Source organism: Nerophis ophidion, linkage group LG03 (genome assembly GCF_033978795.1).
Source record: "Nerophis ophidion isolate RoL-2023_Sa linkage group LG03, RoL_Noph_v1.0, whole genome shotgun sequence".
NCBI lineage: Eukaryota > Metazoa > Chordata > Actinopteri > Syngnathiformes > Syngnathidae > Nerophis > Nerophis ophidion.
This window is the reverse complement of record NC_084613.1, coordinates 7,513,801-7,541,301: the sequence shown is the minus strand read 5'-3', so window position 1 is coordinate 7,541,301 and position 27,501 is coordinate 7,513,801. Positions and strand designations below refer to the sequence as shown.

Genomic DNA, 27,501 nt, shown 5'->3' with positions numbered 1-27,501 from the left:
TGAACCTGACAGAAACTGTGGGACGTTGTTGAACAACTTAAGCTGTACATCAAGCAAGAATGGGAAATAATTCCTCATGAGTAAAATTTAACTCTGTCGCCGCATGATTCCTTGCTTCTTGTCTGTTTAATACATGTCATCAGTGTTTGAACCTGACAGAAACTGCGGACGTTGTTGAACAACTTAAGCTGTACATCAAGCAAGAATGGGAAATAATTCCTAATGAGTAAAATTCAACTCTGTCGCCGCATGATTCCTTGCTTCTTGTCTGTTTAATACATGTCATCAGTGTTTGAACCTGACAGAAACTGCGGACGTTGTTGAACAACTTAAGCTGTACATCAAGCAAGAATGGGAAATAATTCCTCATGAGTAAAATTTAACTCTGTCGCCGCATGATTCCTTGCTTCTTGTCTGTTTAATAGATGTCATCAGTGTTTGAACCTGACAGAAACTGCGGGACGTTGTTGAACAACTTAAGCTGTACATCAAGCAAGAATGGGAAATAATTCCTCATGAGTAAAATTTAACTCTGTAGCCGCATGATTCATTGCTTCTTGTCTGTTTAATACATGTCATCAGTGTTTGAACCTGACAGAAACTGTGGGACGTTGTTGAGCAACTTAAGCTGTACATCAAGCAAGAATGGGAAATAATTCCTCATGAGTAAAATTTAACTCTGTTGCCGCATGATTCCTTGCTTCTAGTCTGTTTAATAGATGTCATCAGTGTTTGAACAACTTAAGCTGTACATCAAGCAAGAATGGGAAATAATTCCTCATGAGTAAAATGTAACTCTGTCGCCGCGTGATTCCTTGCTTCTTGTCTGTTTAATCGATGTCATCAGTGTTTGAACCTGACAGAAACTGCGGGACGTTGTTGAACAACTTAAGCTGTACATCAAGCAACAATGGGAAATAATTCCTCATGAGTAAAATTTAACTGTCGCCGCATGATTCCTTGCTTTTTGTCTGTTTAATCGATGTCATCAGTGTTTGAACCTGACAGAAACTGCGGACGTTGTTGAACAATGTACATCAAGCAAGAATGGGAAATAATTCCTCTTCAAAAATATGTCTCTTCAGTTCCCAAACCTTTACTGAGTGCTGTTAAAAGGAAAGGCCATGTAACACACTGGTAACAATGCCCCTGTGACAACTTTTTTGCAATGAGTTGCTACCATTAAATTCCAAGTTAATGATTATTTGCACAAAAAAAAATAAGTTTCTCAGTTGGAAAATTAAATATTTTGTCTTAGCAGTCTATCCAATTGAATATACGTTTAAAAGGATTTGCAAATCATTGTATTCTCTTTTAATTTACCATTTACACAAGGTGACAACTTCGCTGCTTTAGGGGTTGGTAAATACAAACAATACCTCAGCTTGGTTTTCTGCTCCCACGTTGCGTGCCAGCATTCCACAGACCTCGGCGACTCGCCGTCTCTGCAGCATCCCGGCGTTCCCGTATCCCTCCGTGCGTGACAGCGTGAAGCCAAACAGGTGACACAGCGACTGGGCGATTTCCGCCTCCAGGGCGGCGCCAGCCTCGCCCACAGAACACACGCACTCAAACAGCTGCGACAGGTGGGCGGCTTCAAACGGCGTGCAAGCGTCACCCGGCGAGCAAAACACGCATCGCGTCAGGCGAAGCAGCTCGCCGTCGTACGGTTGTTGCACGCTCGCCGTAGTTGGGTGCGTCTCCAGCAAGTGGAGGAACGCGGCGAAGAACTCGTGCCCCTGCGCCTCGGGGAAACCCCGCAGCTCCACCTGCTGCCTCAGCATCACCATGGCGAGCGTCCTCAGACGGATGTTGCCGTTGGCCAAAATGGAGCAGGCGGTCTCCCAGGCGACGCGGAGGTCGCCCGGGGAGACGACTCCCTTCACGGCGTCTGTCAGCATGCCCAGCGTGGCGGCGGCCAGCGTCTCTAAGGCCGACGGGGAAGCCAGTGAAAGAGGCGAAGGGGTGAGGTAGGCGCACGGCGACGAGACGGCGAAGGCGTCGAGCGCCGCCGGCCACCGGCTGGGTGAGCGAGTCCCAGTGAGCGAGGCCACGTGCGCTCTAAGGATGCCGCCGAGTTCCCGCGCCAGGAGGACGAGGTCCTGTGCCAGGCGGCTGAAGATGAACGGAGCCCGGACCCTCAGTGAGTGCATGAGCGAGCGCAGCACGGCGCCGACGCGGCTGTGGATCACGTCGCAGTCGGGGGCCGCCGCCACGCGCAGCAGACGCACCATCACCCATTTGCTGAAGTCTGTGGACACAAAGTGTGGACCGTTACCCTCTCAGTCACGTCTCAACGTGTGTGTGGGGGTGTGTCCTCCTACCCGTGCAGCTCTGGGTGGCGTGCGGGTACTCAGCAGGCGGGCAGGCGGGGTTGGCGAACATGAGCGAGGATGATTTGATGATGTGCTGCACAAAGTCCAGAAGCATGACACAGGCGGGCTCTGACGACGACTTCTTGTTCAGCCCGAGGGACACTAATAAAGAATGCAGATGACAAACCAAATCAATTGTCTTGCAAAGCAGAGCGCTCCCGTCATAATACACAATCTTTGACTATACTTGCTTTTCTCTTTTAATGTATGACTAGGGTTGGTTGTGCGTAAATAATTGTAAAAGCTGATATATAGCATACAACAAATGGAATTATGGCTTTTTTTATATATATATATATATATACACACTTTTATTTATAAAGTTCAAAATTGACAAACAAACCTATGAACAAGTACAATTAATGTAGAGGCAGGGATTTGTTTCTCACTTGTCACCTGGGATAGTGGGTGTGGCTACATGTGTGTGGGCGGAGTGTGTGTGTGTGTGGGAGGCGTGTTTGTGGAGCTGAATGAATATCACCTGCACTTGTCCGGGGGAATTGTTTGGCTTGTTTGGAGAGAGTGTGAACCTAGGTGCCGTTACTTCTATTGACCGCAAAAGGAGCGCAAAAGGACTGCAAAGGAACCACATACCATCTGAATGTAATGTATTGTATTTTTATTCAAAGGGACAATAAATCACCCTCAAAACCGCAATAATTATTTCATGTTGCATCCTTGGACCTAGCGTGTCGGACAGAGCCATGCTTTCCACTCTCAGCGACTAATTGGTTTTTGATAGTCACACAACAATTAAAACGAGTACAAACCCCGTTTCCATATGAGTTGGGAAATTGTGTTAGATGTAAATATAAACGGAATACAATGATTTGCGAATCCTTTTCAACCCATATTCAGTTGAATGCACTACAAAGACAACATATTTGATGTTCAAACTCATAAACTTTATTTTTTTTTGCAAATAATAATTAACTTAGAATTTCATGGCTGCAACACGTGCCAAAGTAGTTGGGAAAGGGCATGTTCACCACTGTATTACATCACCTTTACTTTTAACAACACTCAATAAACGTTTGGGAACTGAGGAAACTAATTGTTGAAGCTTTGAAAGTGGAATTATTTCCCATTCTGGTTTTATGTAGAGCTTCAGTCGTTCAACAGTCCGGGGTCTCCGCTGTCGTATTTTACGCTTCATAATGCGCCACACATTTTCCATGGGAGACAGGTCTGGACTGCAGGCGGGCCAGGAAAGTACCCGCACTCTTTTTTTGCGAAGCCATGCTGTTGTAACACTTGCTGAATGTGGCTTGGCATTGTCTTGCTGAAATAAACAGGGGCGTCCATTAAAAAGACGACGCTTAGATGACAACATATGTTGTTCCAAAACCCGTATGTACCTTTCAGCATTAATGGTGCCCTCACAGATGTGTAAGTTACCCATACCTTGGGCACTAATGCACCCCCATACCATCACAGATGCTGGCTTTTCAATTTTGCGTCGATAACAGTCTGGATGGTTCGCTTCCCCTTTCGACGCAATGTCGAATATTTCCAAAAATAATTTGAAATGTGGACTCGTCAGACCACAGAACACTTTTCCACTTCGCATCAGTCCATCTTAGATGATCTCGGGCCCAGGGAAGCCGACGGCGGTTCTGGATGTTGTTGATAAATGGCTTTCGCTTTGCATAGTAGAGCTTTAATTTGCACTTACAGATGTAGCGACGATCTGTATTTAGTGACAGTGGTTTTCTGAAGTGTTCCGGAGCCCGTGTGGTGATATCCTTTAGAGATTGATGTCGGTTTTGATACAGTGCCGTCTGAGTTATCGAAGGTCACGGTCATTCAATGTTGGTTTCGAGCCATGCCGCTTACTTGGAGGGATTTCTCCAGATTCTCTGAACCTTTTGATGATATTATGGACTGTATATGTCGAAATCCATAAATTTCTTGCAATTGCACTTTGAGAAACGTTGTTCTTAAACTGTTTGACTATTTGCTCACGCAGTTGTGGACAAAGGGGTGTACCTCACCCCATCCTTTCTTGTGAAAGACTGAGCATTTTTTTGGGAAGCTGTTTTCATACCCAATCATGGCACTGTCACGCCAAATTTCTTCGCCCTACAAAAACCTTCCCCCCCATTTACTTCCGGGGTCATGATTAATACAGACGTTTTGTTAACGCTATACTATAAAAAAATAAAAAAATAAACAATTTACAAACACAAGTTATGGAATGACATAAGAGGAAACGTGACCCCGGAAGTGAATGCGTCATCCCATAGCGTGTGTTTGTAAATTGTTTTTTAATTTTTTTTATAATATAGCGTTAACAAAACGTCAGTTTTTTTTACAATATAGCGTTATATTTTTATAAAATAGCGTTAAAAAAACGTCTGTATTAATCATGACCCCGGAAGTAAATGGGGGGGGGAGGGGGGGGGGGTTGTAGGGGGGGAAGAAATTTGGCATGACAGCACCCACTTGTTCCCAATTAGCCTGCACACCTGTGGGATGTTCCAAATAAGTGTTTGATGAGCATTCCTCAACTTTACAAGTATTTATTGCCAACTTTCCCAACTTATTTGTCACCTGTTGCTGGCATCAAATTCCAAAGTAGTTTCCGTCCATCCATTTTCTACCGCTTATTCTCTTTCGGGGTGGGGGGGGGGCGCTGGCGCCTATCTCAGCTACAATCGGGCGGAAGGCAGGGTACACCCTGGACAAGTCGCCAACTCATCGCAGGGCCAACACAATTTATTATTTGCAAAAAAATATATAAAGTGTGAATGTTGTCTGTCTATCTGTGTTGGCCCTGCGATGAGGTGGCGACTTGTCCAGGGTGTACCCCGCCTTCCGCCCCGATTGTAGCTGAGATAGGCGCCAGCGCCCCCCGCCACCCCAAAAAGGGAATAAGCGGTAGAAAATGGATGGATGGATATATAAAGTTTGGGAGGTGTTTAGTGCACGTCCAACTGGTAGGAGGCCACGGGGAAGACCCAGGACAGGTTGGCAAGACTATGTCTCCCGGCTGGCCTGGGAACGCCTCGGGATCCCCCGGGAAGAGCTAGACGAAGTGGCTGGGGAGAGGGAAGTCTGGGTTTCCCTGCTTAGGCTGTTGCCCCCGCGACCCGACCTCGGATAAGCGGAAGAAGATGGATGGATAAATAAATAATAAATGCGTTGTACTTGTATAGCGCTTTTCTACCTTCAAGGTACTCAAAGCGCTTTGACACTACTTCCACATTTACCGATTCACACACACATTCACACACTGATGGAGGGAGCTGCCATGCAAGGCGCCAACCAGCACCCATCAGGAGCAAGGGTGAAGTGTCTTGCTCAGGATAGCATATCTACTGTTGCCAAAAGGACAATAATTCAATTGTTGTGGGTTTATCCACTTTAATGCACTTTATTTTTTTCTGGAATGCATGTTTTGTTTGAAGGCCTAATATAAATGAAAAACTTTGTGCTTTTTTTGAAAAGCAAAGGCTACTGGAATATTAAAAAAATGTCAATATTCAATAAAAAATTACTTTATTTGAAAAACATGTTTAAATATTTATTCGAGGCTATTTATGTAATATTAAAAAAATTGTGAAAAACGGCATTCATTATTCGGTATTCGGCCTTCGGCCAAGCGTTTAAATTTTATTCGGCTTCGGCCACAAATTTTCATTTCGGTGCATCCCTAATTGAAACAGATGGTTGGAGTATAAAAATATTGAAGAAGAAACTGAAGCTATTAAGCGAATAGCTATTGACGCTATTCATAGCCATAGCATGGCCGAATAGCTGCGTTAGCATCGCCGGTAAAATGTGCGGACCAAACGATCAGGACTTTCGCATCTTTTGACACTGGAGCAACTTAAATCCGTCGATTGGTAAGTGTTTGTTTCGCATTAAATGTGGGTGGGAGGAAACGTAATATAGTTGCAAATGCATCTACTGGTTATCCATACATCTCTGTTCCATGTCTGCTTTAGCACCGCCGGTAAATAGCATGTTAGCATCAATTAGCGTAGCATGTTAGCATCGATTAGCTGGCAGACAAAATCAACAAAACTCCCCTTTGTGATTTCGTTGACTATCGTTGCAAATGCATCTACAGGTTATCCATACATCTCTGTGCCATGTCTGCCTTAGCATCGCCGGTAAAATGTGGAGACACTCTAGCACATTCAATGAGGGTCTGGCGGCAGACACTTTGGCATCTTCGGGCCGGTGGTGCAACTTGAATCCCTCCCTGTTAGTGTTGTTACAACCTCCGACAACACACCGACGAGGCATGATGTCTCCAAGGTTCCGAAAAATAGTAAAAAAAAATGAAAATAACAGCGCTGAGACCCGGTGTTTGTAATGTGTTGAAAATGAAAATGGCGGCTGTGTTACCTCGGCGACGTCACATTCTGACGTCATCGTCTCCAGCGCGATAAACAGAAAGGCGTTCAATTCGCCAAAATTCATCCATTTAGAGTTCGGAAATTGGTTAAAAAAATATATTTTCTTTTTTCTGCACCATCAAGGTATATATTGACGCTTACATAGGTCTGCTGATAATGTTCCCCTTTAACGGTACTTAGGTATTTAGATGGAATATAAAGTTTGTGAGTTTGTACATCAAATATGTTGTCTTTGTAGTGCACTCAACTGAATATGGGTTGAAAAGGATTTGCAAATCATTGTATTCCGTTTATATTCACAATTTCCCAACTCATTTGGAAACGGGGTTTGTACAAATACAGTACAAAAACATCACGTGACACCTCTGAAGTGGAGAATCGGCACTAATGTGACGCCATATCGGTCCTCTCCAAGGTTTCTCATAGTCATCATTGACGAAGTCCCACTGGGGTGACTTTTTCTTGCCCTTATGTGGGCTCTACCCAGGATGTCGTTGTGGTTTGTGCAGCCCTTTGAGACACTTGTGATTTAGGGCTATATAAATAAACATTGATTGAGTGACTATAAACATTTGATGACGTCATAATTAGGCGCCGAGGGACGCCAAACGACTTGGTAGACTTAACTATGCCCACTAAATAGGTAAATACTCACCCGGTGTTGACATGAATAACATAAAGAATAATACAATGTGTATCTTAAATATAATGACGCGTTATGGGAGAGTTTATTCCGACTCACCGGCATCCACGTCGCTCAGGATGCGGTCGATAAACTGACACAGAATCTCCCGCGCTTTCTGCACAGCCTGCTCGTATTCCGCCGCACTGGCGCTGAAACAACACATTTAATATTTTAATATTTAATATCCACTTTTATTAATCATATCTCGCCACGTGTCGCTGGTCCAGAAACACGTGTTTACGTTTGGCTAGCCTAACCGTGTTAGCCCGCGGTTTACCTCGCAAGCTCCTGCAACGCAGGAATCATCGCAGACATCTCCAGACCCTCCATGGTCGTCGCCGAATAATTTTTTCACGGATTCACATTGACGGCTTGGAAAGAGCACAGTCCGCACGTACTTTTGTCAAAAGTTTCGCTCTAAAGTGACGTTTCTGTTTTGGTAAGGAAGCCGACGAGGGTCAGAGGAGTACAGCAGCCACGCATGCGCACTGGAAAATTTTGTGTATTTTATTTTATTTATTTTTTTTGTCCCGTCCAGCTATAATAAATAATAAATTTGAATAAATATTTCACAAATATTCTTCGTCGAATAAACAGAAGCTAAAATGAAGAATTTAATTAAAAAAATGTATCTATTCTTTACAAAAAAAAAAAAAACTTACTTGAACATTGATTTAAATTGCTAGGAAAGAATAGGAAGGAATTTAAAAGGTAAAAAAGTAAATATGTTTAAAAATAATTTTTAAGGTTGGATTTTTTCGCAAAAATTTCGTTCTGAAATTTATAAGAAGCAAAGTAAAAAAAATAATGAATTTATTTAATTAAACAAGTGAAGACCAAGTCTTTGAAATATTTTCTTGGATTTTCAAATTCTATTTGAGTTTTGTCTCTCTTAGAATCAAAAATGTCGAGCAAAGCGAGACCAGCTTGCTAGTAAATAAATAACATTTAAAAAATAGAGGTAGCTCACTGGTAAGTGCTGCTATTTGAGCTATTTTTAGAACAGGCCAGCGGGCGACTCATCTGGTCCTTACGGGCGACCTGGTGCCCGCGGGCACCGCGTTGGTGACCCCTGATGTAGATAATTATCTTGTTGCCTTATTTTGTATTTGACTTTATTAAATGGATTTATATTATTGTTTGGTGCAGCTGGAAGGGATAGAAAGAGCAACAACAACAGCGAACACAACAAGAACAACAATAGAGCAACATCAGCAAATAAGACATGTACAAATATGATGATTAAAGTGATAGCTAAGAAGCAGTTAGTGAAATTAATAATAATAATAGAAAAACGACACTGAGCATTATAACATGACCAATGGAGCGATACAAATACCAATAGAAATATCACTATTGTTAATGAATAGTAACAATAATTACCTATTTTATCAACAATACAAGTGTTCAAATGCAACAATACTGTATGTAATGATAACTTGAAATACATAAGAAAGCAGGGGAAGAAAGAGAAGCTAACTATATTAACCTTGTAGATTGTTATAGTAACAATAGGTTGACCTTTGTATTATTATGTATCATTTATAATCAAGGCATCTTCATTTATAGAGCACTATTCGTACGGAAGGCAATTTAAGTTGCTATTAAGACAAGTACAAGACGGCAAAATAAACAATTCCTAAAAGTATTCATAATTCATACAATACCATACCAACTTTATTTGTAAAGCCCTTTGTTGAAGAACATAGACCTGTACACCACAAATAAATACAGGCAAGATCTGACCACAGAACTTTCCTCCAAAAGGTCTTATCTTTGTCCATGTGACGTCAGATGAAACAAAAATGGGGCTGTTCGGCCACAATACCCAGCAATATGTTTGGAGGAGAAAAGGTGAGGAACACCATTCCTACCGTCAAGCATGGTGGTGGTAGTATTATGCTCTGGGACTGTTTTGCTGCCAACGGAACTGCTGCTTTAAATGGGACAATGAAAAAGGAGGATTACCTCCAAATTCTTCAGGACAAGCTAAAATCATCAGCCCGGAGGTTGGGTCTTAGGCGCAGTTGGGTGTTCCAACAGGACAATGACCCCAAACACACCTCAAAAGTGGTAAAGGAATGGCTAAATCAGGCTAGAATGAAGGCTCTTGAATGGCCTTCCCAAAGTCCTGACTTAAATGTGTGGACAATGCTGAAGAAACAAGTCCATGACAGAAAAGCAACACATTTAGCTGAACTGCAGCAATTTTGCGGTGAAAAATGTAAGCAGAAGCTTGTGGATGGCTACCAAGAGCGCATTATTGCAAGTAAACTTGCCAAGGGACATGTAAGCAAATATTAACATTGCTGGATGTATACTTTTGATTGCTCACATTTTCAGTAGAGCCATAATAAATTCATAAAAGAAGCAAACTTCATGAATGATTTTTGTGAGCAACAAATATGTGCTCCAATCACTACATCACAAAAAAATAAGAGTTGTAGAAATAATTGGAAAGTCAAGACAGCCATGAACTCATGTTCTTTACAAGTGGATCTACACTTTTGACCACCACTGTGTATATATATATATATATATATATATATATATATATATATATATATATATATATGTATATTTAGATTATCCAGAGAATAGTGCTCGATACCGTGGTAGAGCGCAATATATAGGTGTGAGAAAAATCACAAGACTACTTCATCTCTACAGAACTGTTTCATGAGGGGTTCCCTCAATCGTCAGGAGATTTTAATGGAAGCATTCACATACAATGGTTTATACATGATTGTCTTTGAGGTTCCAAATGTGCTTGCTGAGTTCTGTAGAATTCCGCAAAGTCTGGTTTCTAAAGGAGGCATTTTGATTATTTCATCTGGTTTTAAACGCTCCTTCGGTTAATCCTACGTACGTGTCGGATGTGTTAATGTCCTTGCGTGTTACCTTTGCTTGGTAAACGACATCAGACAATAATGTTGAATATTCAATAACATGGCAAATTCTTGCATCCAGCACACCTTACAACAGTGGTAATAAAAGATGCAACCTATGCTTAAAAGAGAAACTGTTTATTATATATCATCCAGACCTGTCATCCCTCAACGAGCGCAGTGAAATCATATCAACATGCCGTGACAGACAGAAACATCTCCTAGGTAACACATGAGCCAATCACCACGCCCTACGCCTGCCTGTACCCACCCACTCTGTGCCCTATATACACCATTGTATGTGAATGCTTCCATTAAAATCTCCTGATGATTGAGGGAACCCCTCATGAAACAGTTCTGTAGAGATGAAGTAGTCTTGTGATTTTTCTCACACCTACATATATATATATATATATATATATATATATATATATATATATATATATATATATATATATATATATATATATATATATATATATACCGTATTTCCTTGAATTGCTGCAGGGCATATAGTATGCGCCTGCCTTGAATTACTGCCGGGTCAAACTCGCTTCCCAAAATAATAAGCGCATGCTTGGTATTACCGCCTGGTCAAACTCGTGACGTCACGAGTGACACTTCCCCTGTCATCGTTTTCCAAATGGAGGAGGCTGATTTCAACACCGGTAATTCTAAATCGCATAAAGGGAAAAAGATTAAGAGCTATTCAGTAGGATTTAAGGTCCAAGCTTATATCACACTCAAATTTTTACTGCATACCTTTGGTAAGTGCCGGAGTGAGAAGAGGTTTTAGAATAATTAGCGCATGCTTACTTTTACCGCATACCTTTGGTAAGTTCCGGAGTGAGAAGAGGTTTTAAAATAATTAGCGCATGCTTACTTTTACCGCATGCCTTTGGTAAGTTCCGGAGTGAGAAGAGGTTTTAGAATAATTAGCGCATGCTTACTTTTACCGCATGCCTTTGGTAAACGCAGGAGTGAGAAGAGGATTTAAATTCATTAGCGCCCCGGCGGCAATTCAAGGAAATACGGTACATATGTTGCATTTTAAAAACAATATATAAATCATTAACACACAGAGTAGAACTGAGAGTTATAATAATTTATTAGTTTAATCCGACGTCATGTTTACACTGAAGGACCTAAAGATTGAGCAGCAAATGAAGGATTTACAGTTTCGCCAAAGTTTAGAAGTCTGCGTCGTGGTGTCCACTGGTGACAATGAAATCAAAGTGGGAGAAACAGCAAGCAGGGATAAAAATCACATGATTGTTACCTGGTTGAGACATGATTGTAAAAATGATGTTTTTTCAAGCGACTATCAAAGAAAATGAAAGGAATGACAAATGGAGATGTTTTTTCGTCGTTGTTGTTGTTTTTTGTTAGTGGTGGCCCTTTTTTAAGCCGTGGCCCATGAGGCAGGCGAACAACGTCAGCACCATCTTGGGGTTGACCTCCACCAAGTCGTCGGGAAGCGCGTAGACGCGAACTCCCATCTTGCGGGCCAATGAGATGGCGTATCTGGAAAGAGACGAGAAGATGACGACGACGACGATGTTAGTCAAATGTGTGCCAGCCGCGGCTTTTACTTGGCATTGTTGACTTTGTCTGCGGTCTTCAGCACGCCTCGCTCCGGCCTCTTCACCATGTCCCACCTGACGGTGCCAGGGACCATGGCGTCCATCAGATCCAACACCGGCAGGCTGGTGCTGATGTCCAGGTCCTGCCAAGCACAGAATGGCCTCTTTTAACACCCTCCCACACACACTTAGACACTTTAGTGACCATACTGTACTTGCCAACCCTCCCGGATTTTCCGGGAGACTATATATATATATATATATATATATATATATATATATATATATATATATATATATATGTATATATGTAGGTGTGGGAAAAATCACAAGACTACTTCATCTCTACAGAACTGTTTCATGAGGGGTTCCCTCAATCATCAGGAGATTTTAATGGAAGCATTCACATACAATGGTTTATATAGGACACAGAGTGGGTGGGTACAGGCAGGCGTAGGGGCGTGGTGATTGGCTCATGTGTTACCTAGGAGGTGTTTCCGTCCATGTTGAAATGATTTCACTGCGCTTGTTGAGGGATGATAGATCTGGATGATATATAATAAACAGTTTCTCTTTTAAGCATAGGTTGCATCTTTTATTACCACTGTTGTAAGGTGTGCTGGATGCAAGAATTTGCCATGGTATTGAATATTCAACATTATCGTCTTTGAGGTTCCAAATGTGTTTGCTGAGTTCTGTAGAATTCCGCAAAGTCTGGTTTCTAAAGGAGGCGTTGTGATTATTCCATCTTGTTTTGAACGCTCCTTCGGTTAATCCTACGTACGTGTCGGATGTGTTAATGTCCTTGCGTATATATATACAGCATATAATTTATAGTTATTCATTTTGACGTTTTTGTTTACATGTTAAAGGTGTTTTAATGAATATACATGCATGTTTAACATATAGATTCCTATCTTTCATGAAGACAAGAAAATAAGTTGGTGTATTACCTGATTCTGATGACTTGCATTGATTGGAATCAGACGTCCACGTTTTCAAATGGAGGAGAAAAAAAGTTCCTCTTTTCTGTCTAATACCACATGAAAGTCGTTGGTTTTTTGGCATCTTATTTGTCCAGCTTCCATATTCGTTTTTATACACTTTACAAGAAATACATTGGCGGCAAACTCCGTAGCTTGCTAGCTTGTTTGCGCTGGCTTTCGGAGACTCTTATTTTGTTAGCGCAGGCGCGATGGAGCGGCGCTTTTATTGTGAAGACAGGAACTGTGCGATCAGTTTTTAGGCTTTTGACGGGAAGTACGGTTGAAATAATAAGCGTCTTTTTTTCCTTTACACTTTTCATTGATTGATTGAAACTTTTATTAGTAGATTGCACAGTACAGTACATATTCCGCACAATTGACCACTAAATGGTAACACCCCAATAAGTTTTTCAACTTTTTTAGGTCGGAATCGAGGTGTGACGGTCACGTGACCACCTGTCTCTGTTTGATTGGTCCAACGTCACCATGGACTGCATGTGATTGGTGAAACGCAGGCATGCGTAGTTCCTACTTTGAATGAGTGTCTGACAAAATCAAAACAAACAAAGCGTGCATTAACAGATCGATAAAAAAAAGTAGCGAGTAGCGACCTGATTGCAGATAAATGGAACGGAGTAAAAGTAGCGTTTCTTCTCTATAAATATACTCAAGTAAAAGTAAAAGTATGTTGCATAAAAACTACTCTTAGAAGTACAATTTATCCCAAAAGTTACTCAAGTAGATGTAACAGAGTAAATGTAGCGCGTTACTACCCACCTCTGCACCCCAATAAGTTTTTCAACTTTTTTAGGTCGGAATCGAGGTGAGACGGTCACGTGACCACCTGTCTCTGTTTGATTGGTCCAACGTCACCATTGACTGCATGTGATTGGTGAAACGCAGGCATGCGTAGTTCCTACTTTGAATGAGTGTCTGACAAAATCAAAACAAACAAAACGTGCATTAACAGATCGATTAAAAAAAAAAAGTAGCGAGTAACGAGCTGATTGTAGATAAATGGAGCGGAGTAAAAGTAGCGTTTCTTGTCTATAAATATACTCAAGTAAAAGTAAGAGTATGTTGCATAAAAACTACTCTTAGAAGTACAATTTGTCCCAAAAGTTACTCAAGTAGATGTAACGGAGTAAATGTAGCGCGTTACTACCCACCTCTGCATGTGAATAATGCTGTATAACAGACTGTATTTATGTTATTTACATGTGAATAATGCTGTATAATAGACTGTATTTATATTATTCACATGTGAATAATGCTGTATAACAGACTGTATTTATGTTATTTACATGTGAATAATGCTGTATAATAGACTATATTATTCACATGTAAATAAGGCTGTATAATAGACTGTATTTATGTTATTCACATGTAAATAATGCTGTATAATAGACTGTATTTATGTTATTTACATATGAATAATGCTGTATAATAGATTGTATCTATGTTATTTACATGTGAATAAAGCTGTATAATAGACTGTATTTATGTTATTTACATGTGAATAATGCTGTATAACAGACTGTATTTATGTTATTTACATGTGAATAATGCTGTATAATAGACTGTATTTATGTTATTTACATGTGAATAATGCTGTATAATAGACTGTATTTATGTTATTCACATGTAAATAATGCTGTATAATAGACTGTATTTATGTTATTTACATGTGAATAATGCTGTATAACAGACTATATTTATGTTATTTACATGTGAATAATGCTGTATAATAGACTGTATTTATGTTATTTACATGTGAATAATGCTGTATAATAGACTGTATTTATATTATTTACATGTGAATAATGCTGTATAATAGACTATATTATTCACATGTGAATAAGGCTGTATAATAAATTGGATTTATATTATTCATATGTAAAAATATCCATCCATCCATTTTCTACCGCTTATTCCCTTTTGGGAACGCGGGGGGCGCTGGGGCCTATCTCAGCTACAATCGGGCGGAAGGCGGGGTACATGTAAAAATATGTTAATGTTTATTGTCTATTGTGAGCGAACTGTGGTGCTGAATTTCCCCCAGGGATCAATAAAGTACTTTCTATTCTATTCTGTTCTATTAATTTATATTATTTACTTCAAGTTATTACAGTATGTCTCTATATACATATTTATTTTATTTTTGTAATTAATTTTGGCCAAAGGGGGCGCATATCAATTTCTTACACACACTTGTTATTTTATATGTTGACCAGAGGGGGGATCACTTTTAAAAGCGACAAACACTGGTTCATCTTATGGTCACATATGGGACCGGAAGTCTTGATATCAGCCGTTCACCTGGCAAATTTTTTCAAGGATGAATAGGGAAGTCCTTCTTTAGCTCGTTTTATCATATATTGCTGCCTTTGCACCTGTCAATGTTTACTTTTGTATGCACATTAAATCAACAAAAAAGCCTGACTTTGGAGCAATGTTCACGGACTCTAGTGTTTGGCTCTCTATCAGATGCAATATTATTGGAACCACCTTTATGTCATCACTTGTTCAGACCTTCTCATATGGAAGATACTTTTCCTTCTTCATGTCTCAAAAAGGCTAGAAATACAAGAACACACACACACACACACACACACACACACACACACACACACACACACACACACACACACACACACACACACACGCGCACACACCTTGAAGCTGCTGAGGTGTGTGTCCTTGCGTGCTTTAGTCAGTGTGCTGTTGACCCAGTTGAGGATGCTCTGCTCTCCGACCTTTTCTCCGTCACCCAGGTGGGACAGCACCAGCATTGTGTACCTGACACATGTCAATTAACATTGTTACCATGACAACCATGTCAATCAGCATCAATACCATGACAATTATGTCAATCAACATTGTTACCATGACAACCATGTCAATCAGCATCAATACCATGACAGTTATGTCAATTAACATTGTTACCATGACAACCATGTCAATCAATATCAATACCATAACAACAGTTTTAATTAGCATTGTTATCATGACAACTGTTAATTAGCATCAATACCATGACAACTATGTCAAATAGCATCAATACCATGACAGCAGTGTTAATTAGCATCAATACCATGACAACTATGTTAGTTAGCACTGTTACCACGACAACCATGTCAATCAGCATCAATACCATGACAACTATGTTAGTTAGCACTGTTACCACGACAACCATGTCAATCAGCATCAATACCATGACAATTATGTCAACTAGCATCAATATCATAAAAAAAGTTTTAATTAGCATCGTTACTTCGACAACTATGTCAACTACCATCAATACCATAACAACAGTGTTAATTAGCATCGTTAACATGACAACTACTGTATGTCAACTAGCATCAATACCATGGCAGCAGTGTTAATTAGCATCGTTACCATGACAACTATGTCAACTAGCATCAATACCATAACAACTGTGTTAGTGAGCACTGTTACCATGACAATAATGTCAATCAGCATCAATACCATAACAACAGTGTTAATTAGCATCGTTAACATGACAACTACTGTATGTCAACTAGCATCAATACCATGGCAGCAGTGTTAATTAGCATCGTTACCATGACAACTATGTCAACTAGCATCAATACCATAACAACTGTGTTAGTGAGCACTGTTACCATGACAATAATGTCAATCAGCATCAATACCATAACAACTATGTTAATTAGCATCGTTACCATGACAACTATGTCAACTAGCATTAATACCGTGACAACCATGTCAATCAGCATCAATACCATGACAACTATTTTAATTAGCATCGTTATCATGACAACTGTTGATTAGGATCATTACCATGAGAACTATGTCAACTAGCATCAATACCATAACAACAGTGTCAATTAGCATCGTTACCATGACAACTATGTCAACTAGCATCAATACCATATCAACAGTGCTAATTAACATTGTTACCATGACAACTATGTCAACTACCATCAATACCATAATAACTATGTTAATTAGCATCGTGAATTTGCATCGTTACCATGACAACTATGTCAACTAGTATCAATACCATATCAACAGTGCTAATTAACATTGTTACCATGACAACTATGTCAACTACCATCAATACCATAAAACTATGTTAATTAGCATCGTTACCATGACAACTATGTCAACTAGCATCAATACCATAAACAACAGTGTTAATTAGCATCGTTACCATGACAACTATGTCAACTAGCATCAATACCATAAACAACAGTGTTAATTAGCATCGTTACCATGACAACTATGTCAACTAGCATCAATACCATAAACAACAGTGTTAATTAGCATCGTTACCATGACAACTATGTCAACTAGCATCAATACCATGATAACCATGTCAATCAGCATCATTACCATGACAACTATGTTAATTAGCATCGTTATCATGACAACTGTTGATTAGGATCATTACCATGACAAGTATGTTAACTAGCATCAATACCATAACAACAGTGTTAATTAGCATCGTTACCATGACAACTATGTCAACTAGCATCAATACCATATCAACAGGTTTAATTAACATCGTTACCATGACAACTATGTCAACTACCATCAATACCATAATAAGTATGTTAATTAGCATCGTGACCATGACAACTATGTCAACTAGCATCAATACCATAACAACAGTATTAATTAGCATCGTTACCATGACAACTATGTCAACGAGCATCAATACCATAACAGCAGTGTTAATTGGCAGCGTTACCATGACAACTATGTCAACTAGCATCAATACCATAACAAGTATGTTAATTAGAATCAATACCATGGCAACCATGTTAGTTAGCACTGTTACCATGACAACCATGTCAATCAGCATTAATACCGTGACAACTATGTTAATTAACAACGTTACCATGACAACTATGTCAACTAGCATCAATACCATAACAACAGTGTTAATTAGCATTGTTACCATGACAACTATGTCAACTAGCATCAATACCATAACAACAGTGTTAATTAGCATTGTTACCGTGACAACTATGTCAACTAGCATCAATACCATAACAAGTATGTTAATTGGAATCAATACCATGGCAACCATGTTAGTTAGCACTGTTACCATGACAACCATGTCAATCAGCATTAATACCATAACAACAGTGTTAATTTGCATCGTTACCATGACAACTATGTCAACTAGCATCAATACCATAAACAGCAGTGTTAATTAGCATCGTTACCATGACAACTATGTCAACTAGCATCAATACCATAACAACAGTGTTAATTAGCATTGTTACCGTGACAACTATGTCAACTAGCATCAATACCATAACAAGTATGTTAATTGGAATCAATACCATGGCAACCATGTTAGTTAGCACTGTTACCATGACAACCATGTCAATCAGCATTAATACCATGACAACAGTGTTAATTAGCATCGTTACCATGACAACTATGTCAACTAGCATCAATACCATAAACAGCAGTGTTAATTAGCATCGTTACCATGACAACTATGTCAACTAGCATCAATACCATAACAACAGTGTTAATTAGCATCGTTACCATGACAACTATGTCAACTAGCATCAATACCATAACAACTATGTTAATTAGCATCGTTACCATGACAATTATGTCAACTAGCATCAATACTGTAACAACTATGCAAACTAGCATCAATACCATATACAAAAGTGTTAATTAGCATCGTTACCATGACAACTATGACAACTAGCATCAATACCATAACAACAGTGTTAATTAGCATTGTTACCGTGACAACTATGTCAACTAGCATCAATACCATAACAAGTATGTTAATTGGAATCAATACCATGGCAACCATGTTAGTTAGCACTGTTACCATGACAACCATGTCCATCAGCATCAATACCATGACAACTATGTCAATTAGCATCAATACCAGGACAACTATGTTAGTTACCATCATTACCATGACAACCATGTCATCCAGCATTGATACCACAACATTTACGTTAAGTAGCATCGATACCACGACCATTGTGTCAATCATGACAACTAGCGTCAGTACCATGACCGCCATATCAACCAGCCTCGTTACCATGACGACTGTCTAAATCAACAGTGCTTATTCTCCATCCATCGCTAACGGACTGCTTTAATAGTCCGTGTACATTTCTTTTATAACACATCATACATTTCTTCACACTTTCCTCTTCACGGGAGGGTGAGCGTGACCCCCTCACCTCCTCATGAGCTGCCAGACCAGCGCCAAGATGTGCATGGGACTCCCCTCGTTCAAGTTCTCCCCGCCGACGCCCACCAGGGAGAAGCGAGCCGCGTCCGTGCCCAGGCTGACGGCGTAGTTGCAGTTCTCCAGCTTTAACCACACAACGAGACAAACCCGGTCAACCACGTCGCCATGGTTACACGCCACTGCGCGTCGTCACCTTCTTCATGTTGGCGCCCAGGGCGGGGTAGGGCGGTCGGTTGACCTTCTTCCAGTCGACGGGCACCCTGACCTTCTCGTAGAGCTGCATGATGACCAGGCCGTCACACAGGTCGCTGCGTGGAACACATCGCGACATCCTCATGCTCGACCACACGCACAACACTGACGAGCAAAAATCTCTACACAAACTTTTCAAAATAAACTTACACTTAAACAACAAATATTTCATGCTTCCTCCACCAGGAAACCTCAGAATGTTTTCAATCCATAAACTGCTAGAAAACTGAGATGGAGAGCAGGCGTGAAGTACTGTAAACCAGTACTAGTATAGTATACTGTTACTAGTGGTACTAATGAATCAAAAACGGTACTATACCCTGTTTGAAAAGCACCGGTTCGTCATATTTGTTTTTTTTGTGTATTTTTTTTACAGGCATGACGGCGCGTCGTCACGTGCTGACATTGCTGGTTTTACGAGCAGATGAGCATGTTCGGCAGCGCACACACACCGAGTACTTACAAGCAGACACAGTGTGTAGACAGAAAACGGAGAACGGATGCATTTTTGGTATAAAAAGTCAACATAAAGGTGAAGTTATAACACTGAAACACCCTCAGGAAGAGCTGCTTTCAGACATGGCTAACTGGCTTGCGGCTAACGTCCATCCGCAGTGTTTTAGCTACTTCAATGTGAATGTGAATTATATTTATATAGCGCTTTTCTCTAGTGACTCAAAGCGCTTTACATAGTGGAACCCAATATCTAAGTTACATTTAAACCAGTGTGGGTGGCACTGGGAGCAGGTGGGTAAAGTGCCTTGCCCAAGGACACAACGGCAGTGACTAGAATGGCGGGAGCGGGAATCGAACCTGCAACCCTCAAGTTGCTGGCACGGCCACTCTACCAACCGAGCTATGCCGGTTGGTAACTAATCCTGGCCTCCATGGCCACAAATAAAGTGAGTTTCTTACAGGTAGTGTTATCACTGGAGGACGAGGAATAGCTAAACTTCTTTCAGGAGGATACAATAGCTCACCGCCGTCACAATGTAAACAAACGCCATGGGTGGATCTACACCTGACATCCACTGTAATGATACCAAGTACAAGTATGATTACATCGATATTTCTTATCGTCACCAAATCTTTTTTTTAATTCATATTATGTTTATGAAGTCAGTAAATACGTGAGGACTTTGAATATGACCAATGTATGATCCTGTAACTACTTGGTATCGGGTCGATGCCTAAAAGTGGGGTATCGTCCAAAACTAACGCAAAGTATCGAAGAAGAGAGGAATAAGTGATTATTACATTTTAACAGACGTGTAGATGGAACATTTTTAAACAGAAAACAGCGCGACACCTACCCTTTACATCAGTATTTCTTAATCATATTATTATTGGTTTATTTGGTATTATACTGTAGGGACAAGCGGTAGAGAACGGATGGATGGACTTACTGGTACATGTGGTTGACGTATGGATTCACACCCAGAGAGTTGATCCAGTTACGGAAAGTCTTCTCTTCTCTGCTCTCCGCTGAAACATAAACAGGTGTTAGCACGTGCAGCTGACGGTGAAACAAAAACAGGTGTTAGCAGGTGCGTCTAAAGGTGAAACAAAACAGGTGTTAGCATGTTCATCTAAAGGTGAAACATAAATAGGTGTTAGCAGGTGCAGCTGAAGGTGAAACATAAACAGGTGTTAGCACGTGCAGTTAAGGGTGAAACATAAACAGGTGTTAGCCCGTGCACCTAAAGGTGAAACATAAACAGGTGTTAGCACGTGCAGCTAAGGGTGAAACATAAACAGGTGTTAGCCCGTGCAGCTAAAGGTGAAACATAAACAGGTGTTAGCACATGCAGCTAAAGGTGAAACATAAACAGGTATTAGCAGGTGGACCTGAAGGTGAAACATAAACATGTGTTAGCATGTGCAGCTGAAGGTGTAACTTAAACAGGTGTTAGCATGTGCTACTGAAGGTGAAACATAAACAGGTGTTAGCACGTGCAGCTAAAGGTGAAACATAAACAGGTGTTAGCACGTGCAGCTTCAGGTGAAACATAAACAGGTGTTAGCATGTGCAGCTAAAAGTGAAACATAAACAGGTGTTAGCACGTGCAGCTAAAGGTGAAACATAAACGGGTGTTAGCAGGTGCAGCTGAAGGTGAAACATAAACAGGTTTTAGCATGTGCATCTAAAGGTGAAACATAAACAGGTGTTAGCACGTGCAGCTAAAGGTGAAACATAAAAAGGTGTTAGCACGTGCAGTTGAAGGTGAAACATAAACAGGTGTTAGCACGTGCAGCTAAGGGTGAAACATAAACAGGTGTTAGCCCGTGCACCTAAAGGTGAAACATAAACAGGTGTTAGCACATGCAGCTAAAGGTGAACCGGCACTCACGTTCCAGATCAGCTGCCTCAGTGCCGTTGAGCTGCACACGGTGCAGAGCAGGATGGGAGTTGAACAGGTGGGCCACGAAGGCCAGGTTGAGTTTGTTGTTGCCGGACGTGACGTCTTGAGGGCTCACAAACTGCCGGCAGTCCAGACGAGCCGCCTGGCGCAGCATCAGCTCGGCCCGCTGGTTCAAATCCCGCTCCTGCCACGCCCAACAGCACACAGCCCAGAAATTAGCATCAAGTTGCAACCTCCGGCAACCATGATTGGAAGCCATTTCAGGACCTAAAGGGACTAACTTTTTTTTATAGCAGATGAATAAAAACAACAGCACATTCTCCTCATGTAGAGGATCTTTGACTGGCATTTTTGGTTTTAAGGTCCTTAGAAACAGCAGAGTGCTAATGTCATATAGAAGATCTTTGACTGGTGTGTTTGTAGTAGGTCCTTAAGAGCTAAGGTTATATAGAGGATCTTTGACTAGTGTTTCTGTATAAGATCCTTTAATACAGCAGAGTGCTAATGTCTTATAGAGGATCTTCGACTAGTGTCTTTTGTAGTAGGTCCTTAAGAGTGCTAAGGTCATATAAAGGATCTTTGACTAGTGTTTTTGTATAGGATCCTTTAATACAACAGAGTGCTAATGGTATATAGAGGATCTTTGACTAGTGTTTTTGTATTAGGTCCTTGAGAGCGCTAAGATCATATAGAGGGTCTTTGAGTAGTGTTTTTGTATAAGATCCTTTAATACAGCAGAGTACTAATGTCCTATAGAGGATCTTTGACTAGTGTTTTTGTAATAGATACTTTAAAACAGCAGAGTGCAAATGTTCTAGAGAAGATCTTTGACTAGTGTTATTGAATCAGATGCTTTAAAAGAGCAGAGTGCTAATGTCCTATATAGGATCTTTGACTGGTGTTTTTGTATTAGGTCCTTGAGTGCTAATGTCCTTTAGAGGATCTTTGACTAGTGTTTTGTAGTAGGTGCTTAAGAGTGCTTATGTCATATAGAGGATCTTTGACTAGTATTTTTGTAGTAGGTCCTTAAGAGTCCTAATGTCTTATAGAGGATCTTTGACTAGTGTTTTTGTAGTAGGTCCTTAAGAGTGCTTATGTCATATAGAGGATCTTTGACTAGTCTTATTGTATCAGATACTTTAAAACAGCAGAGTGCTAATGTCCTATAGAGGATCTTTGACTGGTGTTTTTGTAGTAGGTCCCTAAGAGTGCTTATCTCATCTTTGACTGGTGTTTCTGTAGTAGGTTCTTAAGAGTGCTAATGTCATATAAAGGATCTTTGACTGGCGTTTTTGTATTAGATCCTTTAAAACAGCAGAGTACTAATGTCATGGAGAGGATCTTTGACTGGTGTTTTTGTGGTAGGTCCTTGAGAGTGATATTGTCCTGTAGAGGATCTTTGACTAGTATTTTCGTAGTAGGTCCTTAAGAGTACTTATGTCATATAGAGGATCTTTGACTAATATTTTTGTAGTAGGTCCTTAAGAGTGCTAATGTCTTATAGAGGATCTTTGACTAGTGTTTTTGTAGTACGTCCTTAAGAGTGCTTATGTTATATAGAGGATCTTTGACTAGTCTTGTTGTATCAGATACTTTAAAACAGCAGAGTGCTAATGTCCTATATAGGATCTTTGACTGGTGTTTATGTAGTAGGTCCTTAAGAGTGCTTATGTCATATATAGGATCTTTGACTGGTGTTTTTGTAGTAGGTCCTTAAGAGTGCTAATGTCATATAAAGGATCTTTGACTGGTGTTTTTGTATTAGATCCTTTAAAACAGCAGAGTACTAATGTCATGTAGAGGATCTTTGACTGGTGTTTTTGTAGTAGGTCCTTGAGAGTGCTAATGTCATATAGAGGATCTTTGACTGGTGTTTTTGTAGTAGCTCCTTAAGAGTGCTAATGTCACATAGAGGATCTTTGACTGGTGTTTTTGTAGTAGGTCCTTAAGAGTGCTTATGTCATGTAGAGGATCTTTGACTGGTGTTTTTGTAGTAGGTCCTTAAGAGTGCTAATGTCACATAGAGGATCTTTGACTGGTGTTTTTGTAGTAGGTCCTTAAAAGTGCTAATGTCATATAAAGGATATTTGACTGGTGTTTTTGTATTAGATCCTTTAAAACAGCAGAGTGCTTATGTCATATAGAAGATCTTTGACTAGTATTTTCGTAGTAGGTCCTTAAGAGTGCTTATGTCATATAGAGGATCTTTGACTGATGTTTTTGTCGTAGGTCCTTAAGAGTGCTAATGTCATATAGAGGATCTTTGACCGGTGTTTTTGTAGTAGGTCCTTAAGAGTGCTAATGTCACATAGAGGATCTTTGACTGGTGTTTTTGTAGTAGGTCCTTAAGAGTGCTTATGTCATGTAGAGGATCTTTGACTGGTGTTTTTGTAGTAGGTCCTTAAAAGTGCTTATGTCATATAGAGGATCTTTGACTAGTGTTTTTGTAGTAGGTTCTTATGAGAGCTAATGTCATATAGAGGATCTTTGACTGGTGCTTTTGTATTAGGTTGTTTAAAACAGCAGTGTGCTAATATTCTATAGAGGATCTTTGACTAGTGTTTTTGTATCAGATCCTTTAAAACAACAGTGTGCTAATGTCATATAGAGGATCTTTGACTGGTTTGTGTGACCATGTCTGTTGACTTTTTGTGTAGGTTGGAATTTTTTATTTTTTTTATGACCATGACTAGGGAAGGTTGTCTGGATGGAAGTAAGTAAAGTAGTGCTAATAATCCTATAGAGGATCTTTGACTGTGACTTACATTCAGGCCGCTCATATCGATGTTGATGCTCATGTAGTCGTGTTCTCCTTGAGGGGCGATCTGCTCCAGCAGATGGAAGTAAGCCCTGGAGTCCTGCAAGCGAGCACACTCAGTTATCCTCCACATGAGGAGGTGTGAACAAGTGATGACATAAATCATGGTCCCAATTTTATTGCATCTAATAGACAATGTCTCATTTGCACCCCCTGGTGGCCAAAATGAGGGTGGTCCCAAAAAGGAGGGATTTGTCAAATTGACTGTGTGTCGCTTTTAAAAGTGCTCCCCCTCTGGTCAACATATGAAATAACAAGTGTGTGTAAAAAAGTTGGAGTGTTCCCCCCTCTGGTCAACATATGAAATAACAAGTGTGTGTAAAAAATTTGAAGTGCTCCCCCTCTGGTCAACATATGAAATAACAAGTGTGTGTAAAAAAGTTGAAGTGTTCCCCCTCTGGTCAAGTGTGTGTAAAAATTTGAAATGCTCCCCCTCTTGTCAACATATGAAATAACAAGTGTGTAAAAAAGTTTAAGTGTTCCCCCTCTGGTCAGCATATGAAATAACAAGTGTGTGTAAAAATTTGAAGTGCTCCCCCTCTGGTCAACATATGAAATAACAAGTGTGTGTAAAAATTGAAAGTGTTCCCCCTCTGGTCAACATATGAAATAACAAGTGTGTGTAATAAAGTTGAAGTGCTCCCCCTCTGGTCAACATATGAAGTAACAAGTGTGTGTAAAAATTTAAAGTGCTCCCCCTCTGGTCAACATATGAAATAACAAGTGTGTGTGAAAAAGTTGAAGTGCTCCCCCTCTGGTCAACATATGAAATAACAAGTGTGTGTAAAAATCGGAAGTGCTCCCCCTGTGGTCAACATATGAAATAACAAGTGTGTGTAAAAATTGGAAGTGCTCCCCCTCTGGTCAACATATGAAATAACAAGTGTGTGTAAAAATTGGAAGTGCTCCCCCTCTGGTCAACATATGAAATAACAAGTGTGTGTAAATATTGGAAGTGCTCCCCCTCTGGTCAACATATGAAATAACAAGTGTGTGTAAAAATTTCAAATGCTCCCCCTCTGGTCAACATATGAAATAACAAGTGTGTATAAAAAATTTGAAGTGCTCCCCCTCTGGTCAACATATGAAATAACAAGTGTGTGTAAAAAAGTTGAAGTGCTCCCCCTCTGGTCAACATATGAAATAACAAGTGTGTGTAAAAAATTAGAAGTGCTCCCCCTCTGGTCAACATATGAAATAACAGGTGTGTGTAAAAAAGTTTAAGTGTTCCCCCTCTGGTCAACATATGAAATAACAAGTGTGTGTAAATGTTTAAAGTGCTCCCCCTCTGGTCAACATATGAAATAACAAGTGTTTGTAAAAAAGTTGAAGTGCTCCCCCTCTGGTCAACATATGAAATAACAAGTGTGTGTAAAAAAGTTGAAGTGCTCCCCCTCTGGTCAACATGAAATAACAAGTGTGTGTAAAATTTGAAGTGCTCCCCCTCTGGTCAACAGATGAAATAACAAGTGTGTGTAAAAATTGGAAGTGCTCCCCCTCTGGTCAACCTATGAAATAACAAGTGTGTGTAAAAAAGTTGAAGTGCTCCCCCTCTGGTCAACATATGAAATAACAAATGTGTGTAAAAATTTGAAGTGCTCCCCCTCTGGTCAACATATGAAATAACAAGTGTGTGTAAAAATTTTGAAGTGCTCCCCCTCTGGTCAACATATGAAATAACAAGTGTGTGTAAAAAAGTTGAAGTGCTCCCCCTCTGGTCAACATATGAAATAACAAGTGTGTGTAAAAAAGTTGAAGTGTTCCCCCTCTGGTCAACATATGAAATAACAAGTGTGTGTAAAAGTTGAAGTGTTCCCCCTCTGGTCAACATATGAAATAACAAGTGTGTGTAAAAAAGGTGAAGTGTTTCCCCTCTGGTCAACATATGAAATATCAAGTGTGTGTAAAAAAGTTGAAGTGTTTCCCCTCTGGTCAACATATGAAATAACAAGTGTGTGTAAAAATTTGAAATGCTCCCCCTCTGGTCAACATATGAAATAACAAGTGTGTGTAAAATTTGAAGTGCTCTCCCTCCGGTCAACATATGAAATAACAAGTGTGTGTAAAAAAGTTGAAGTGTTCCCCCTCTGGTCAACATATGAAATAACAAGTGTGTGTAAAAATTTGAAATGCTCCTCCTCTGGTCAACATATGAAATAACAAGTGTGTGTAAAATTTGAAGTGCTCCCCCTCTGGTCAATATATGAAATAACAAGTGTGTGTAAAAATTTGAAGTGCTCCCCCTCCGGTCAACATATGAAATAACAAGTGTGTATAAGAAATTGAAATGCGCCCCCTTTGGCCAAAATTAGTTAAAGTAAATATGTATGTAGAGACATGTTTTAATGACTTGAAGTAAATAAAATTTTACAAAAAAGAACTAAAAGCAGTCTTTTTCTCACAAAGGGTCGACTTTTTTCTTATAAAATTGGGAACAATTTCTCATTTTCTTGTAAAATTATTAGTTTTTTATATAGAATTATTACTTTTTAATGCAAAATGTTGACATTTGTCATATAAAAATCTGACTTTAATCACAAAATTTGTTGTTCTTGAAAAATAGTGACATTTTTTGAGTAAAACGATGACTTTCGTCCAAATTTTGCCAAGTAGAATTTCGATTATTATTATAATATTGCCAACATTTTAAGGTTTTCTTATAAAATTGCGACTTTTGTCCAGTAAAATGACGACTCTTTTCATAAAATTGCCCAAAATTTTAAGCTTTTCTAGTAAAACTGCGACTGTTATTGAGTCAAATTCCGACTTTTATCATAATATTGCACAAATTTCTTGTAACATTTTGACTTGTGTTAAGTAAAATGACCACTTTTATTATAACACTGTCAACATTTTAAGTTTTTCTTGTGAAATTGTGACCTTTTTCTCGTGAAATTTGAACTATTTTTTCCCAACTATCTTTTTTTATATGTGCATAGTATGTATATATTATTCATGTTG

At 39.8% G+C, this 27,501-nt stretch overlaps 2 protein-coding genes across 2 annotated transcripts in view; both read right to left on the bottom strand.

Annotated features, from left to right (window-relative positions):
* atr (ATR serine/threonine kinase) overlaps positions 1-7,877 on the bottom strand; it is a 102,932-nt gene extending 95,055 nt beyond the window's left edge. The window contains 4 exon segments of the mRNA XM_061894144.1: positions 1,380-2,251; positions 2,325-2,477; positions 7,485-7,576; positions 7,705-7,877. Of these exon segments, the coding sequence (XP_061750128.1) occupies positions 1,380-2,251; positions 2,325-2,477; positions 7,485-7,576; positions 7,705-7,757 (1,170 nt within the window). The 5' untranslated portion in view covers positions 7,758-7,877.
* A 3,528-nt stretch (positions 7,878-11,405) lies between these two features.
* Positions 11,406-27,501, bottom strand: part of LOC133548704 (plastin-1-like) — a 49,783-nt gene continuing 33,687 nt past the window's right edge. The window contains exons 9-16 of the mRNA XM_061893677.1: positions 24,488-24,580; positions 21,711-21,906; positions 20,766-20,844; positions 19,301-19,415; positions 19,097-19,230; positions 15,560-15,683; positions 11,908-12,041; positions 11,406-11,839 (exon numbers count right to left, since the gene is read on the bottom strand). Coding sequence (XP_061749661.1) covers positions 11,701-11,839; positions 11,908-12,041; positions 15,560-15,683; positions 19,097-19,230; positions 19,301-19,415; positions 20,766-20,844; positions 21,711-21,906; positions 24,488-24,580 — 1,014 coding nt within the window. The 3' untranslated portion in view covers positions 11,406-11,700. The remainder of the gene's footprint in view (positions 11,840-11,907; positions 12,042-15,559; positions 15,684-19,096; positions 19,231-19,300; positions 19,416-20,765; positions 20,845-21,710; positions 21,907-24,487; positions 24,581-27,501) is intronic.